Source organism: Myripristis murdjan, chromosome 4 (assembly GCF_902150065.1).
Source record: "Myripristis murdjan chromosome 4, fMyrMur1.1, whole genome shotgun sequence".
NCBI lineage: Eukaryota > Metazoa > Chordata > Actinopteri > Holocentriformes > Holocentridae > Myripristis > Myripristis murdjan.
In genome coordinates, this window is record NC_043983.1 from 4,098,495 (window position 1) to 4,118,115 (window position 19,621).

General features: G+C 39.6%; 1 protein-coding gene across 1 annotated transcript; it reads right to left on the reverse strand.

Annotated features, from left to right (window-relative positions):
* Positions 1–1,260: 1,260 nt before the first annotated feature.
* comp (cartilage oligomeric matrix protein) lies at positions 1,261–19,095 on the reverse strand. Its single transcript, XM_030049457.1, has 19 exons — positions 19,032–19,095; positions 15,229–15,302; positions 14,210–14,261; positions 11,959–12,107; positions 10,274–10,411; positions 9,563–9,640; positions 8,818–8,970; positions 8,052–8,156; positions 7,430–7,537; positions 6,845–7,004; positions 6,375–6,493; positions 6,130–6,182; positions 5,829–6,022; positions 4,676–4,854; positions 4,492–4,540; positions 3,387–3,583; positions 2,854–3,026; positions 2,537–2,676; positions 1,261–1,319 (listed from the first exon to the last, which is right to left on the reverse strand). The coding sequence occupies exons 1-19, from the start codon at positions 19,093–19,095 to the stop codon at positions 1,261–1,263; spliced, it is 2,244 nt and encodes a 747-aa protein (XP_029905317.1).
* Between the last annotated feature and the right edge of the window lie 526 nt (positions 19,096–19,621).

Sequence of the window (19,621 nt, forward strand, 5' to 3'; positions counted from 1 at the left end):
AGAGTTGACTTGCTTCTGATCAGGGGTTTTTGTTGGTGAACTCCAAAAACCATCAGCAAGTGGAAAATCAGGCCTAAACTTGTGGTGTGAACTAGGCATTACCAGAAAATATGGCAATCCACTGACTGCATTTTGATATCTTGCATGGCCTGACGAACTGACAGGGTTCATCTTCTGGGGAGCATGAATGTGCATTCCACTTTTAATGATAATCCAAACAACACCTTTGAAATATTTTTTTCAGCCAAGTAGGCCCCGACCAGAGCAGAAGAATGTTTTGGTAGATAAAAAAAAAAAGCCTGAAACAATAACCTGATAGTGATGATATTTTGTTGTTTCTGTTTTTGCTTCTCCAATTCTTCCTCCTTGTTTCCAGCCATATTGCTGCTACGTTTCAACCACTGATCCGTTTTCTGGATTTTTTTTTTTTTTTTTTTTTTTTTTAAATTTGTCATCTTGTCTTCTCGGTCATAGTGAACAAACGTCCTCGCTCGATGACCACAGCAGCAGATTTAAAATACAAACACACATCTGACACCTTCAGGAAAACTGAATCTAAAATGTGATTTATCAAACTTTTAATTTTTTATTAACATTTTAAACTGCTCATGACCAACGTGATAGTCCACATTTTTTCCTGAGAAATTCAATTCATAATTGCATTCAATCGCTATTATTGTTGTTAGAGATACAAAATTATTTTGCTGCAGTTTTTGTAGTTATTTTCATCTACCTTGGATGCCCCCAATTAAATATTTCTCTGCACCTAATATGCTTATTAAAGGTCAGGCTTCATAGTGATTTCGGTTTGGGGTTTAGTTGCTCTTTAATGTACTGACTAAAACGGTGAGATTCACGTACACAACAATTTACCAAAATCCACCTTTATTCATAACCAAAACCAATTAAATCTTTGATATGGTCCTTTCATCAGAAAACATAAAAAATTCAAAGGTAAATATACCATTGCCTGTTTTACAGCAAAATTATTCCAGATGAAAATCCATATAAAAGAAACCTCTTATTGGGCAACGGTCCAATAATAAATCTTCATTGGTGGATTTTAAAGAGCAATTTGTCAGGTTTCATCTAAAAACTACTGGAATTTTGAGGACCTGTCAGTGTTTCTTCCAGAGTGTTGTTTTTTTCTTTTCTTTTTTTCCATATCTTTTTCAAAAAAGAAAAAAAAAATTGGAAACCCGGTTGTGCGTTGGAATGTGTTCCCAGAATTCCCTGGGCTCAGTTGCTGATCTTGTTTCATTAGGACACCAGCTGGACCTGCTGGGTCCTGTAGGTGTCAAAGTCTTCAGGAAGAGTATCTGCAAAGACAAAGAAGAGGTCATATCACTGTTTATGGTTTTAGATTCAAAGTAGGAGGCTTGTATTTCTCAGTACACCAATTTGGTAATGCTCAATATTCCTGAAAAATGAGCATTAAAAGTTCAATATCCACTCAAGGAGGACTGAGTTAGCATTTGATGAAAATCTTCCTCTGATATTACTGTACTCAAAAGAACATAATATCACAATTACAAACATTAATATTTATACACCTTATATCTACACTGTGTAGTTAAACCTTTAGGAAAATAGGGGTCCATAGCAATGTCGATATTTGGGATTCAGAAACATTGGATAATGATATATTGATCATTTCCCTTATACGTAAAAGCATAAAAACACATTTGCAGTAAGGAATCCTCAAATATGTAATAAATAATTGTAATAAAGGCATGTAGCCTGCAAGCTGGATATTTACCAGCCAAACAATAAACCTCTTAATGTTCTGCAGCACTATGTTATAAAAAGCATTGCGTACTGGCTACATAAATGCCAATATCAATATCTGTGATGATAACATATCAGATGATATATTGGTCATGCTGCAGTTTTAAACCTCTAAGTCTGGAAGTAGCAAATGCTATTTGCAAGTGCATACGTACAAAGGAAGACAGCAACTTTGGGGCATGTGCATGGTTAAGTCGAGTGGAATTGTGAAGTAAGCTTGAGGTGATCAAGTTTCTGTAAAAAATGTCGCCATCTCTATTTGTCTGCTCAGCTGTCTGCTTTGCAATAGAGTGACAACATCCTGCTGCATTTTTATTAGCCAGTGTGACAGACCGGCTTGTTCTATCTTTACAATAAAAAATTCCAACATGTTGGAAAACGACTGGGACATCCCGGACTGCATCAGGGGATCAGGACATGACATGGTGACATTCTCACTCTATGTGAGCAAGGACGTGCCGATCTTACTTGCATCTTGATAATTTGCCTGGGACGCCTAACTTGGCTGTGATATCACATGGCGTACGCCTGGTCTTAGGCTGTAGCTTAGAGACCAGAAAAGCATCCATGTGATCAGGGGGTCGCCAGTTTGAATCTCTGGACTCACTGGAAAAATTAATAATGCAAGCTACTCAATAGCCTCCAGTGTGTTTATACTGGGAAGTGAGAATGTACTGACTGAATCGCCCCTCCAGGAATTAATAAAGTTACAATAAAGGCACACATTTTTAAAAAAAAAAGTGCTCACCATTGCAGCGGTAACGAAGGTTGGCCCAGATGATGTTCTCCTGAGAGAAGCAGAAGACGCCCAGCCGGCCTCCTCTCATTGTGGTGTCTATAATGATGCCTGTGTCCGCCACCATCTGAGGACCCTCGTAGAAGCGTACCCTGCACACCAACAGAGAGAGTATACTCACATCACACTACATAACAGATTCACTACTTGTAGGGATCCTGCTTTCCATACAGGAAATCTGAATTTCTCTGGACTTATTTGTTCATGGTAATTCTACTAATGTCTCAAAATCAATAGAATCATGATTTATCGATCTTAGAAGTCAGTACCTGATATAGCCGTCAGCAGGTCGGTGCTGGAGGAACCACCGGTAGGAAGTCTTATCCTTCCAACCGACGTTTCGAGAGTCTTTCCAAAGAAGCTTCACCTGGTTGCTGGTGTCGCCTGTGTGCCACAGGGAGTTCCTCAGGTTTTCACCAGGTCCCGTGTCTGACTTGACAGCCTGATCACAGATCAGAGATCAGATTACAAGTGGACTTTTTAAATGCTTTCAATGAATGATTTCTCGATGCTTTAACTCTAATCAAGGCAGCAGGTCAGGCTTTTTATAGCGGGTGCTGCACGATATGTTTGTGCGTGTCTTTGAGGATATAGTTGTGCTGATAGTGGTACATTTCCTTTTTAAAGACCATTTTCACTTAAGTGATAATTAGCTAACCTCTACCCGCTGAAGTTATTTCTGCCTACAGAGAAGCTCTGCCTGTCTGATCTGCAGTTTTCATCCTTGCAATGTCCAATGTGCGTCCATCAGCAGCCACATATCCTGTCAAAGTTAAATCAATGAAATGTAAGTTCGTGGTACCTTGAGTTGGATTCCTGGTTCTGCCACGGCTCTGAAAGGATTCGCCTGCCAGTAGATCTGTTCCACCTGTTTCCACATCACCACATAGAAACTGGAACTGTCCTGGTACCCAAAGATAAAGCCTGCGTAGTCGTCATCCGTTACCGTGTTTACATGAAACGTCCCCTCGAAATCCACTCCACTGAAAGCAGTGTAACCTGGATGCAAAAACGTATTGCACACAATATGAGCTGTTGTTTGTCTGGACTGAGACGCACTGGTCAAAGGAGACCACCCCTCACTTCAAGAACTTATGGCTGCAGTTAGTGGATATAAAGAACTCTTCACCAAAAAACTAAGATGTAGGGGGTTTCTTTGAAGGGATCAAAAGATGTTCAACAAGAAACATGCCTGACAATAAACAGGATATTGACTGTGGACTGACATAATGCCTTATTTTTTCCATCCAAATGAGCTTTGTATCATGTGTGCTATACACTGTAAAGCTGGAAGTGAACTCTCATCTCCAGGAAATCGTTGTCAGAATCACATATTCTCAATTCTTACCCTTAGTGGAGTTGTGGCTTAGGGGTAAGCTCTTGTTTCTGGCCATTGGAGGTAATAATCAAGATTCACTTCTGCAGACTGAGGCATGCAAAGCCATAGGAGTAACTAATTTAGTGGTATTCCCCTTTGATTTGCTCTCAGTTTTGTTTTGTTTTGTATTTGTTGCCATGTGAGTATTGTGCTTGGTGCAGACTTCTTGTGAGCACCAATTTGTGAACATCCTTATATTTCTTCAGATGTGGCTTCTTCTTGTGCCTGATACTACACTGTTTGCAATTTGTACTTATTTTGCAAACAGTAAGACATGTATAACAGACATGGTTCCTACCCAGCTGCTTTCAATGCCACCAGTCCTGCAAAGGTTGGGCAATATAGCAGGATTACATAGATATCGCCGAATGAGACGAGACAAAGATTCTGTAATACATTATTTGATTTGGCTGTATCACCCAGCCCCATTTGGGAGTTCAGTTTCCACTGGAGCCAGCCATGCTAAAATGTATGCACTTATGATACTTGGTATAAAGACCACCAAAAAGGAAAGATGTAATGCTCTTACCAACAGCCAGCCCAGGATCACTGTTCATAGTTTGAACAATCTCTCTTCCCTGCAGAAAAATGTGATTGTTTTAGAGGGAGTATATTTGAGTATACTGCAACACCGTCACTTTTTCGTCAACATCAGCCATACGAAGTTATGTCAAAACTGTTTGTAAAGCAAAGATTAGCCACTTGATACACACTTGGTTCAACACCACCCAGTTGGGGTCGATCTGTGCATCTCCCTCTGGGTCTAAAACAACGGTCTGGTATTCCCTGAAGTCGGTGAGAGTGACCTCAGCATTCTCCGGACAGACGTCAATGGTGTCGACAATGGTGTCATTATCAAAATCCTTCTCACAAACATTACCCACACCATTGCCTGGGAGGGACGAGAGAGAAACACTGACATTTAGATACAGAGACAGATGCTCACAGCTTACACAACAACTCTGGCACACAGCTTTAAGTACAACACAAAGTAATAATAAATGGTCATTTTGCTCCTACCTATCACCTACTGACAGAATTTGGTCAACAAACTGTTTAAAGTAAAAGAGCTCTGGAGCAGGACTGTGCTTTTTTTCCAACTCAGGCATTTAGTATTCTTCAACATTCATCAAAGAAAAAGTTTAACTGGGGATTAACTGAAAAAAATCAATTTACAGTAATTTCTACTCTAAGTGCTATTGCTGAGTGATACAACAAAACAGCGATACAGCCAATATTCAGTTCATGAAAGCTCCTCCATTTGCTCTGTATCAAGTTTTCCTGGGAAAAATCCTCTATTCCACAGGAAGTGATGTCTTGGATTTCCCGTTTGTTTGGACTAAATGGAAGAAGATCTGGTTTGTTAGCATTAGCAACGATAGTCACTACGGCTTAAAGGACCATACTGTTGATTTTGAATGTTTGGCCCATTTACTAAAATTTGCCCACATTTTACATCACAGCAAACCATTTTGCAAATCATGCAGAGTTCCTAAAGATTTCACAAATAATCAAAATCCCCCAGTTTTCACATTTGAATTTTTGGTTGCAATGCCCAACTTATAATGTTCTGCTTCTGTGGTTAAAAAAATTGTCATCATTCATAAACCACAAAACTCATCACTGGCTGTGTAAAGCAAATGTTCTCTCGGGTCAGAGAGACTGTTCCACTTTTTTTTTTCGAGTTTTGCTTTGGATAAAAGATGAGCAGAACATGAAGCATACATTTTGTGAAAATTATGCTTAACATTGGAAAGTGCAGTGCCAAACTCCACAACAACGAGTGCTTGACACCAAATTTAAAAAAGCGACAACAACAATAATTTGGAAGATTGCTGGTTTAGCACAAGTCAGATTGGAGCTCACCATCAGAGTCCTCCTGCAGAGGGTTGGGGATCAGACGGCAGTTATCGGGACCTGGAGGCAGCAGGTCAGGGATGCCGTCATTGTCATCATCATCATCGCACTCGTCGCCCTTGCCATCCTTGTCGGTGTCCAGCTGGGAGCTGTTGATGACGGCTGGGCAGTTGTCCCGAGAGTCCTGGTGACCGTCGCCATCACTGGGACAATAGAGACTTCATTAGTACATGCAGATTTACCTCAATAATAGCATCACTGACAATGCTGTGGGACACTAATGATTGTGACTGATTAGGTGACACAATACCTGTCTTTGTTGGTGTCACAGGGGTCTCCAATCAAGTCATTGTCCACATCCAACTGAGCAAAAAAAAAAAAAATCTAGGTTACAATTTAATACAACAAGGCCTGTGTTACAGATGTCACTCATGCTAGTAAGGACCCGTGCCGTTCTGGTAGAACATTCCATTGCTTTAATGAGTTAACCACTCCTTTTGTTAGCATGACTCAATAATAATCAGAAAAATTCAGTAAAATGAATGGATTTCTCACCTGGTCAGGGTTGGGAACGTAAGGACAGCTGTCACAGGCATCTCCCACTTTGTCTCCATCACGATCTTTCTGATCAGCGTTGGGGACCCTTTTGCAGTTATCCATGTGATTGAGAATGCCTGAGATGGAAGTGAAAATAAATGAATGTTAAAAGTAACATGTAGCACTCACCTGGTCTTAAAAGTCCAAGCTTCATTTTGTTCAACCATATAAAAATATACATATATAATTATATATAATATTAGGCTGAACAAAGGTCTGTTTTATGTTTTTGTATTTGCAAATCGTAGGTAACACAAGCTGTCACATTCTGTCTGGTCTTCATCATAAACATAAATGAGTATTAGAGTGAAAGTGTGACTATCAGGGTCCCTATTCTGCAATTAATGATTTGGACTTAAAATATATTTGTATGAGACTAATAATCCTCGGTGGTTCAGCTTCATAATTCACCCAAATAGCATACTAACCATCGCCATCAATATCTTCATCACATTCATCACCAAATTTATCTACATCCGTGTCCTTCTGGTCGTTGTTTTTGACAGCACGGCAGTTGTCGCAGGCGTCACCAAAGTCATCGTCATCAATGTTCCTTTGGTCCACATTAGGAACCAGCACACAGTTGTCCTGTCAAAGAAGCGAGGCTAAGAGGCTAAGTTTCACAGCAGGCGTAACATTCACACAACACCTATTTGAGCTGGTTTGCAGCCTGCCAATAAACACAAAAGAGAAGAAGAGGAAGAAGGATATTTGCCTATTTGCCACTTGCAACACAGCATTTTGAGCTGCAATACCATTTCTGTTCTTGATCCACTGCTTGTATTGTGTCATTTATTGTGACATTTATCTACAGATAAATGAACGCATTAAGTTGGCTTGGCTTATTTCTATGTCTAGTTTCATGTGAAGGTTAAGCTCCACAGGCCAACCATATTCATCCATATCCATCTATATATGTGCATTTGATGTGAAAATAGTGCCGTATAGCCCTACTGCATAACTGCATGACTAGCCTGACAATATTTGTCATTAAGGAATGATAAAGCATGAACCTGTGTGTTGAGGATCCCATCCCCATCTGCATCTTCATCACAAGCATCTCCTATTCCATCGTTGTCTGCATCTTCTTGACCAGAGTTGGGAACAGTGAGACAGTTGTCCTGACAAGAAAGCCAGTCAAAGTCAAAATTGGAGCAGACTGCAAGACAGCAATACTGAAATATGAATTTGTGTAACCTCCAGGAACAATAAAAATACATAAATTTGTCTTGGTGCAGAGAGATGCAGAGAGGTGCAGAGAGAGGTTAACAATGCTACAAATGACTTTGCAAAGGCTCACTGCGTTACATGACAAGCTATGGATCAGGGTTTCATCTTTGCCCATCTACATCTACCTATTGAGTGGGGGGGTCTCCATGCATTAAAAATTTGGAAATACTAAAAGAAATTTTTATTTCAAATGATCTTCCATCCTATCAAGAATAAAATTCTTAATCAAATACTGCTATATTTGATCTATATATATTTCACCACATACATTATATACGTTAAGCACCTCTATAAATCATTAATGCTGTCAGTGTTTTATTATTTGCAGATGACTCAGTTCTGATCTGTCATTTCTGGTGACTATTTTTTTGAGCTTCTTGTTTTCTTGACTTCCCAGGGACTCACCTTGGCACAGTTCCTCTCAGGACATTCCAGTTTCTCATCGGGGAATCCGTCAATGTCAATATCAGGCCCGCAGAGGTAGCCGTTGCCAGCCCATCCAACTCCACACTGTGCGGATGGAAAATGTTTTATGTACTGTTCACTCGTCTTGTTGCCTCTGTTATTTACTGCATGGAGTATCAGCAGTGAACAGCTACTCAGTGCTGAGAAACAAATCTTTCAACTTCTTTATGGGGTGCAGCAGCTTTGTTATACTGGTACATTTGCATTAAATTGTACATTATAGCTGATGTGCTCACCCAGAGCAACTTACAAAGACTGCAATGGTGGAATAACCTTCATTCTCTAGCGGCACTAGAAAAAAACTTTTACATAGGGCTGCGTGATATGGACAAAATTAAATATCACAATATCTTTGACCAAATACCTCAATTTCGATTTTGTGACAATATTGTGGGGAGGAATGCTGGTGCTTATATCAAATATTTATACACAAGATATTGCTGATAAACAATCATTAATGTGGATTTGATGATCATGCAGGAAAAGGCAAATAACAGAGCAGCTAAAACAGTCAATTTTGTTCAGAAAATTCTATCCATTATTCCATTCCATTATTGTTACGCAGCCTTTAAAACCAAGAAAAAACAACATTTGTCATTTTACAACTTAATGATGTCCAAAATCCCAGACGGTATCTAACCTGGTATCATAATATCAATAGATAATGATATAATATTGATAGGTAGGTAGGTAGGTAGGTATTTACCTGACACTCGATTGTCCCCTCGCGATGCACAACACACGCAGCACTGGCGTGGCAGGGGTTGGGTTGGCCGTTCCCACAGGCTCTCTCGGGCTTACAGCCACTTCGCTGATCCCCAATGTAGCCTGTCTTACAGGGACCACACCTGAACGAGCCCTGATTAACACACAGTCATCACACACATCATGTCACTGATATGGGGACAGATTACTAGAAATGCACATGCACTGACCGGCATATTCTGTTCTATATGTACATGTCTGATGGTTGGAGTCTCAGTTAAAAAGGCTATACCAGCGATTTTTGGTCCATTTACACATCGTCAGAAACCATCTTGTAAATCATGCGGAGGTACGAAAGATTTCAAAAAGTATGATCAAAATCTCTTGATTTTCAAATTTTAATTTTTGGTTGAAACACCCACGTTATAAGGCTCTGCTTCTGCGGCTAACGTTTCCCTGAGGACTATTTTTTGGAGGAGAGGCCGTTCCACTCCACACAATTACAAGCCATGAAAACACAGTAGTGCTGCAGCTTTTAGGGAAACTAATGTGGGTGACTTTATTACGGTGATGGAATACTGCTGTGAAGAAAGTTTGACGTCTCTGAAAGTTCATTTTCATACCATGGTGGAATGAATGGAAACCAATGGCTGAAGCAGAGTTTCTTCTTTGTGATTCAAGTTTGCCAGTTTTCTAACTCTTCCTAAATGAAATCTGAGTGCACTGTCAACTGTGTTTCTACTCACAGGAGTGTTCATGCAGATAGAGTTCTCCACACAGCCTCCATTTTTGGGTCCTTCACACTCATTGATGTCTTTGCAGACCTTGACAGGGCAAACAAAAAGAAAGCACATTCACACATCCCAGAGAAGGTAATTTCATGCAGTTTGATTTAGCTGCATATTCTACTTTTTAAATCACTTAGCATGCTGTTTTATTGCAATTGACTGAATGCTGATGTCTTGCATAATTAATTATACATAAATAAAAAATGATTAACTGTTGTGTGGGGACAATAAAGTATTTTGGTTTTATAGAAACATTTTAACTCCCTAACAATATTATTGGTACTAACACTACTGCTAGAATAGAAATAGAATAGATTAGAAAGCCTAAGGAAATTGATCAGTGAGACAATTAAAGACCAACAACAAGCACACATCCAATAAATATGGAAATAAAATAATGGATATTGCACTTAAAAATATTTTTTATTTCATTTAAAATGATGTGAATGAAGTGGAAAGTGGCTCAGCAGTGAAAAAAGCTCAGCAGATGTATGAAAACCGTGTTACAGCTTATTAATAAATGTTTATTAATAACTTCATTTATTCATAACCTGCTTATAAATCATTCATAAGCCCTTTTTTAAAGATTGTCTTATTGTAAAGTGTTATGTTATTAGTAGCAGTATTACTACTGATGGAACGAAACAGAGCGTCTTCACTGTGACATACCTGCTTGTTGGCGGTGGCGTAGGCGAGGCTGACCCCCTGCGGCTGGGGCCCGGTGTACCCAGCGGGGCAGGGGCCGCAGCGGTAACCTGGGGAGGTGTTGATGCAGCGGACCCCCATGTGACAGGGCATCACCGTGCACTGCAGACACAGCCACAGGTAAAGAGGTCAGGACTTCACCTGTGATCCATGTCTGCTTTGGATCAGGACTCTGTTTGGTTGATTATGCTCAACATGTCAGCCAGGAATATTCACGAGCACATACACTGCTTGGTGAGTGAATGCGGATAAAACAGCAAGCAATTTGAAGAAGCCTTACCAGTCCTATTTTGACTTTTTGACTTTTCATCAGCAGTCGTGATCATGTCTATGTAAATGTGTATATATGTACAAAATATACTTCAACGTCAAGTCTCACAGTAACTTTAACTATTATCCACAAGCTGGCAACTTCCAAGCTTCATGCAGCATTTTTTCACATTTTTTAAAGATGAATGTGAGTGAACAGAGCTTTTTCACAGCAGCCATTTTGACATGAAACAGCAGGTAAACCCAGGTGTTACTGATGACATTTATTCAGGTTCATTTAGGTCTGCCAGAGCCAGGCTCCTGCTGTGGTTCATGCTGGCTCACAGCAAAAAAAAAAAAAAATGGAACAGAACCTTAATTAATGTTATTAGTAACACCTGGGTTTACTTCTAGACTACCAAGGCATATTCTACATAGTTATTTGAATAGCACCGGTACGCTCCTTTAAGACACAAGGCTACTTTGTCAGGTTCATTGGTGAATTTGTGTGTCCATTTACAAGCAAAGTGGCACTGTAGTCACCAGTTTTTTGAAATTCTGCTTCCACCTGCGTATGTTGATGATTTCCAATCACTCATAAATGGGAAGTATGTTCATGGAGCCTTAATTATCACAAATGGAACTGCTGGCACCACTTCAGAAATGTTACGTAAAGCAGAGGAAGTCACAAACTCATCAGGAGGAAACTCACGCTCACCCAGACCAGAATGGTAGTGAAGAAAGGGAGAGAAAACAACATCGACAGCACAATCTAGACAGTTCAAGTCGGTGCCACTGAAAACAATTTAAAAAGCCTCACAAAAAAATCTAACAGGAGGGAGTTATAGAGCAGGTGAGTACAGAGAACTGTGCAACCATCTAAAGACAAGTGGTTTGACTTAAAACTGTTGTTAAAGGAAGAGGCCAAGGAGTCACTGCTTGTTGACTGGTAGCGAAAGGTCTCTCTCCTTTGCTCTTTTCCAAATCATTTGGGATTTTTGCAGCATTTTACTGTTTAAAAAAAAAAAAAAACTCATCATTCACTAACTGAAATAGCATCTACAATAAACTGACATTAGTTTCTGTAAAATATTGTTTTCCTTATGCTACTGTGTGCAATAGTTTGAAACAAAAGTAGCTATACATTCAAATCAGCCCAGCTAACATCCAGTTTCATCAAGTGAAAGATTTCATGTAAAAGACAACGTTTATGGAGGCTTTACACCTAGTCTGAGTCAGAAGTCAATTTTACTTAGGTGAGAGAACAAACTGGAGCTACTTTAAATTTCATGCATCATATCTGCAGGAATGTGCAGAAACTTCCCTCAACACACATTCAAAACACATTGATTCTACCCAGGTTTCTTAAACAAGATTCTTCCTGTGAGCCCTCTGCTCACCTCGTCCACATCAGTGCAGTGGGTGCCGTTGCCCACCATGCCATCGGGGCAGGGCCCACACTTTACACCCTCAGGTGTCTCCATACACTTCACCCCTGGGTGGCAGGGGTTGGGTACACAGGAGGGGCGAGGCTGCAACCCTCCCATCCCTGAGGAGAGACAACAAAGCCTCTATTAACTTGTAGTTTTATGCATGTATTTATTATACTCTAATCGTGATGATGCTAAGTTCATATGAAATGTGCTATTTTAGAACAATATTAAAATGGTTAAATGTACTCTGTGTATTTTCTTTGTAACACATACTTGGTTTGGTTTACATTCAGAAATTCTCACTAAAACACGTTGTGTGTATCTTTGAGGCCGGACCCTGAAACTACACGGGAAAACATTTCAGTTGCGTCAGTGTTTCACAAGGGATGCTGAACCAGATGGATGGGTTCAGTCAAGTGAGTGCCCCCTGGCTGTAGAATCAGCATGGTCAGAGTTAATGTTTACATCTTGGAAGCTGAAAGTATGGAAAAGGGGACTTAAAGTAAAATCAAACTTTGGTAGAGTGACGCTAGTCCATGTGTTGGTGAAATATCCTCTTTAGCTGCTCTGCACTTTCCTGACCTGCTACTCCACAGCACTGTATTTCTATCCCAGCATTCACCTCCATAGTGAAACATTTTCTTGCATATGCTACCTGCCGGATCTTTCTGGTTCAAATAGTAATAATAATAATAATAATAATTAAAAAAAAAAAAAAAAAAGAAATCACCACAAAAAAATGGGTACCGGGTCTTGTTGTGTTTTATATTGACATAATCTCTTTTGTTGGCATTAGTTCATGCACTACAAGTGTTATTTTGGGAGAGTTTTGCTATGACAGTGAATGCAGAGATAGAAATCCAGTGTTGTGGTTTAGCAGCCCGGGGGAGCACAGAGCAACTCATGAGGTGTGAAAACCAGTCATCAATATGCCGATAACGTGTCAGCCAACCACAAAAATTACTTGTATTTTTGTAGAAGCCATGAATTTGATTTGTAATGAGATGTAATATTCCTCCATGACACTAGGTGGCGCATGGTTAAGGCTGGGGCTGGCCACAGGGCATTTAAGTTCATGGCTAGTAATCACAGTTTTGTGACAATGTTTTTTTGTATGACTACGTTTGAATTTTGATTGTATTGAAACCTATCGGAAGTCACGGACACCACAAGTATGAACAGTGATGAGAAATAAATGCCTCATTATTGCAAGTTTGGGCAAAAGACTTCATATTGTATTTTTTGAGCATGCGACTGAGAGTGCACAGCTAAACAATTAAGAGTAATTATCAACCAGTAGCAGCTGAAGTATAGGACTTAGTCTCTACAATTTTTTAGTAGAATCATTTATCATCTGCCCTTGCCCGCTGCAAATGACATCTATAAAGTGTGTTGTTTGATTGTGAAAAAATTGAAACTTCAGGAACAATAAATCAAAAATCCTTCCAAACACTGTGTTCTTGTTGTTGGAATAAAACTGAACATCATGACATATCAGGACTTGTTCAGTCTGTCATTTTACTTGGGAGATTTTTGAAAGAAGTGATTAAACCTCACAGCACTCCCTATCAGACAGTCAGCTGCAGCAGAGGTGGAACTCAGCCAGCAACCAAACAGACATTTAGAAGAAAAGTAACTTTTGTGTATGACTCGACGTTAGCAGATGTGTTTTCTCGTTGGAAATGTGATCGAGCAGAGTTGCGTGTGGCTTTTGGCAGGCAGCTGCTGTACCATACTGGCCTACTTTCACCCCTGTACATTCAACAGTTCATCTCATTTCTCATTTGATCTGTTAATACGGATCTGTGTAGCTCATTATACATTATGATATGCAACTCCTGTCAACAGAATTTAATGCTGTTCCCATCTTTCTGGTGTTTATTTTTGCACACAGGCTCCTAGGCAGGTCTGGAAAGTCTCACACAGAAACACAGTTTGGGGAAGTATGGGGAAATATTGCACATATAACCACACAAGTTGAGTTGTTTTTCGCTCACAGCCAATTCACATCCTGTGATAGTCATTGTTGCAAAGGATGTTCAGTTTTTCACGAACGCACCGTGGTTGACAGCATTTTTTCCAGTCATTATATCAGCATAAACTATATTGAACATCAAATCCCATTTAAAAGCCTGGAGCCTGTGTAGGACCCATGTGTACATGCTGTATTCAGAGGTACATGGCAGTGTCAGTAAGTGCTGATCACAGGTGTGCTCACCGCAAGCTTCACACTCCATCACTGCGTTCTTCAGAAATACGATCTCTTTTATCTGGAAAGCATAGATTCATTTCATTCATTTAGCTCATTCAAGCAGGTTTAAAACACTGGCATGAAAGGAATGACAGGAAAATTCACACTGGAAACACCTTTAAATCAGCAGCTCTCACATTTTTCCTGGTTTTGGTCAGTCACTTATTGTTCACTGAATTTAAACACACATACCAATTACAAATATTATCAGCTTTTTCCAGTTGTAGCAAATATGACAGCTTACAATGGGGGAAATTAGGCACGATATCCACAGCATATTTATGTAAATATGTAAAACATTTTTAGAATGGAGGCATGGTCCAGTAAAACACGTTACCAAAAAAAAAAAAAAAAAAAAAGTGTATCAGTAAACTCAGAATTCCCCCTAAATGAGTTAAGAATTAAAAAAAGATTTTTGCTTGACACTTTGGAAAATTTTACATATTGCCCATTGACTTATAATGGAGGGTCCAGTGAGCCCTTAACTCATGGAAACGACTCTCCCTGCAGCTCGGAACCAACATCCGTCTGGAGGTTTTTCGGGGATGAAAGCTTATTCTTGAGGACCCCCCTCTCAAGAATGTGCAGTTATGTCCTGGTACGTAAATACTATGTGATTAACTGAAAGTTTCTATTTTTTTTTTTTTTTTTTTTTTTTTTATCAAAAGAGGCACATCCTTTTTGAATCACAGCCTTTGCCTACATAAAAAATGTGGAGGTTCATTTAAATTCCTGTATATTCGTTTTGGATGAGACATTCTCTGGTTTTATTAAAAGTCCACTTGTCATTTTGTAAAAGTTGGTGTCACATCTCTGAATTGGCTTATACCTCATGCACAGATGCACGGGTTCCTACAACATATGCCAACCTGCTCATACATATAGAGACACGTGAGATGTGTTCAGGTAATCGTGTTATCAGCCGACACGAGGCTTTTGTGTTCACTTCACGGCAGATCTCAGAGTCTGAAAGCTCGGAGGCTCACCTGTTGTTTCAGAAGCTCCTTGATCTCATCCAAGGCCAGGTTGGTTCCCTTGATCTGACTGATAATTTCTCCATCTGAGTTAAAAAGAAAACATCAGTCCATCAGTACTGCCACATCATGAGATTCATATATTACTGAAACCTGCCTGTTGTAACTGATTTTTCCTACAAATAACATGTGGAATGTGAGATTGGAATTTTTCTGATGAATTTTTCTGCTCTTGCTTGCTGTAATACAAGATATTGCCTGCCTGTTTTTGTGGGAAATGGTAATGAATGGTTAATGTTACCAGTAAATCTCTCCTCAAGTAGCTTCAAAGTTATAAAAATCATTTTTGCATGTTGTGTAACAATGTCACATCCATGTTGTGTCTCTGCTGGTTGCAGCTTCATTGGAGCTCTATCACACTGACACTGAATGAAATATTCAAAGCCAAGATGCACTTGTTTTATGAAAATTTCTACATGTCTGGTGCAGCATTTTAGACACATTTGCATCTAACTTTATTCATTAGGATAAACCCCTTGAGATGAAGCATCTTGTTTTCAAAGCAGCCCTAACACACAACATACAACATACATCATAGAGTTCCCTGGAATTCAGCAGGACATGTTTGGGATCTTGGGACACCTCAGGATCTCCACTAGAATGTGAAATAAAGTTCTGTGGGTTTGAATAAAGCTTGGCCAGGTAGCCGGCATTTGCGGTGAGGAACTCAACAATGACAACTGACAACAATGAATTGACAATGCTGATGAGTTTAAAATAACTGAAGTAACACTTTATCCCAAAATGTGGCACAGCTATGGATAGTTAGGTTTGGGTTTAGATTTTTTTTTTTTTTCCAAAAAAATTAAGAAAGCACTGAAAACAGGGAAAGAAACATGATCTGATCTAATTTAAATGATATTTCACTGCCATCATAGTAATTACTTGAATTTAAAAACCAGACTAGTGTAAGGCAAAAACACAACCTTAACACTGGGTAAAAAAAAAAATGTCTAAATGTGAGCAAAATAAATAAATTAAACAGAGAGAATGTGGAAGAATGATCTTTTCTTGTAAAAAAGTGAGAAAAGATCAAGATGACACGCAAAGTCCTATATCACATGAGTTCTACAAGAAGCAGAATGGCACAAAAAACCTCAATGTAAAAGCAAAGAGAAATAAATGAATTTATGATGCCCCTGACAGAGTCACAGGAGAAGATGCACAAAACAGATGTCTTGCAGTGCAGCATTATGATCTGCTGCCTGTCCATCCATCATCCTCACCTCCTCATCATCTCCATCCCACTATGAACCCCAGCATTCTTTAACCACCATGTGATTCAGTTACCCCGTAGCCAAGCAGTCACCGATGCTGAGTAAAGCCAGGTATTTGATATTTGAGTCATTGTCCCTTTGATGCGCCCGCAAAAATAATTTTCCAGATACAGAACGATGAAAGATTTCCTGGAGGATACATTCATTTCAAGCTTGCATGTTAACAGGAAAGTGAAGCCTATAGGGCATCCTGGTGGCTCAGGTAAATCCAGTGTAGCTGCTTTGTCCCAGGTCTGAATCTAGCCTCGACTGTCACATGTTCTCCTCTGTGTCTTTCTCCTGTCGTCTATCCAGGAAAGCAGAGATGTTGAAAGAATAATCTGGATAAAGGAACACCTTCACATTAATTAATACAAGTTTTCAGTTTGTTTGTCCGGGTGTCTAACAAGAGAGCCTCAGCGTGGTTTGTTAGCAATGAACGAGCGTCAGGAAAAGATCCCAAAACACATCTGATAGCCAGCCAGTGAAATCTGGAGGGCTGCTCATATTCAGCTGTTTATTCCTGTGTTCTTAACTGGTATGAACATCAGAGAGGAAGAAATATACGTGCACTGTGTAGCTGGAATCAAACTGTTTAACACAATGGTAGCATCTGTTAATACATTAACTAATGAATCATGATGACTTAAGGCATATACAAATGATTAAATGCTCAAAAATGAATGATGTTCCTACCTGAGCTAACTAATAATAATTTTTGTTATAATGCACTCATTTCACATGAACTAATAGTGTTAATTAATACCATGAAATGATGTGCTGATTACTGTTTAAAGGTGTGTGCTTGAGTTGCAACCAGCTCTTGAAAGTTCTCATACAGCTAAACTGCATTCTTAGTGATGTTTGGGGAAAACATATTTTGTCAGGGATTACATTTGTTTCTGATTTATCACAAATACGTTTCCAAGCAACATCTTTTGTATCATGCTGGGCGGCATTTTAGCCACTTTCATTACCTTTGGGCACCAAAACCACGTGGTGAAGGTTAGGGAAAGGTTAGGTTTAGGTATAAAAATGACATAATTATGGTTATGTAATATAACCACCACTGTCGCTTCATGCTGGACTCAATCTCAGGTCACCTGGGTGGAAGTTCCTTCCTCCTTGCATGAACTTCAAATGAAGGGATTATAAACATTCTTGTGATATGTTACAAAAAAAAACATAAATGCGACAAAATCTCTTCCCCATGAAATGTCATTGAAAATGCAGTTTAGTTGTAAGAGAATGTAATTTTTAGGAGACTGGGCTCACTGCTAATGATTTGCAAACAGATAATCATGCCATGACTCCACCTGGTGGGGCACGTCGCTGTAACTCCTCAGTTAGATGTAGTGTTTCTGTTTTGACTCCTCCCTGCTGACAAAATCATTCTGCTGGCAGGATGACAGCTTACCAAAACCCTGTCCAATAAATGAGCTAATTATCAGTCATGTGACTTTGGCTTCCAAGCTCTGGTTCACTTGTAATTTGACTGTGTGAACCTAAATGAACCAAATACAAATACAACAAAGTCTGTTTCAACAGTGTATGGATCCTCAGCTCAGTGTCTGGATTCATTTCTTAATTTCACCGGTGTTGACTGCTCAAATCCACATCAAGCCCTGCTGCTTTAACTAATTGACACCCTCCCCCAGACGCACACACACACACACACAAACACACTAACCCTATCCTCCCCAGGGAGCTGTACAGGGGCAGAAGTCTCCTGAGCGTGAAGCAGAGGAAGTATGGTCTTGTCATTAAGTTGCATCTCTGTTTACTGAATGAATTCCACAGAAAAAAAAAATCTACAGAGTGCAAAGATGCTGCAGGAAAATTGCACACACTCAGAATGCAACGTTAATAAATCCCAACCCGCTTGTTTTTTGTTTCTTTGCATTTTCCTTTTGTTTTTCATCAAAAAGCTCCTGGCTGTTGTTTCTCTCATTCGGTGGACATCACATGGATAACAACATGTGGACTGGAAATAAGGTTTTGCACCCCCGATATTCCTGGTGTTCTCTGAGCTTTTCCAAAAACCTATTAGAGTGAAAGTTGCTGTGAATGAGGGTAAAAAGAGCTCAATATTTTCTGAGCCAAAGAAATTCCTAACTCCTAAAAGGATTTTTGCAAACCTCAGTGACTTTCATTTCAAATTCTATAAAAAAAAAAGTATGTTAATGCACCAAGCCATTAAAATCTTGATCATGTCAGCCCATCATTTTATTGTACTTACTTAATTTTATATATGCTTACATATAAACTTATATTTACATGTAGAGTTCATATTTCACTCAGTCAAGTCAATGAGATTGTCAGTAACTGTAAATCTATACATCAGTAGTCTTTCCCAGTCATTTACTTTTTGTGCTTTAACTGCTGCTGCCGCCACCTCCTCAAACGCATCACTAATGTAATCTTGAATTCGTTTTTTGTTATTTTTAGTCTTATTTTATCTTAGCTTGATTGCATATTAAGCCAAAACGTTGCGCTCACCTCTCTGGCCTGCTGCGGCGGGCTGCATGCACAAGGCGCTGATCAGCACCACAAAGCACAGCATGTTTTGTATGTGAACCCCTCCGTCTGCTGAGGATGGACAAAACTCCAGTCTGAGGGCTGCAGAGATGCAATGGACTCGTCTCTTCTCCCTCCTCGTCCTCTGTCTTCTGTCTTCTGGGTGGTGTCCTCCCAACAGGTTTCCAGCACGGTGTTTGAAGTCTTTCCTCCCCCTGCTTTGGTTTTTATACACTGCCCCCCACCCCACCTCCTCGCTGGCTCCCTAAAGCTGCCCTTGGAAAACACTTGGCTGAAAAACTCCAAGGAGCAGAAAACAGTGGCGCTGAGGTCTGTGATTGCACAATACACACCCACATATATTTATAGTCCTGATGCCAGTACAGCTGATACAAGGATCAAATTTGTTAAGTCATGTGGAAATGACACAAATATACAGAAACATGAGGCTTTCATTTCAGATGACCTGTAGATACACCAAGATCTCAATTCAGGCAATTCAGAATAATTTTACTCTGTACACTCCTGTGACTGTGTATAATCTGAATATTCACAATTTAATTTCACCTATG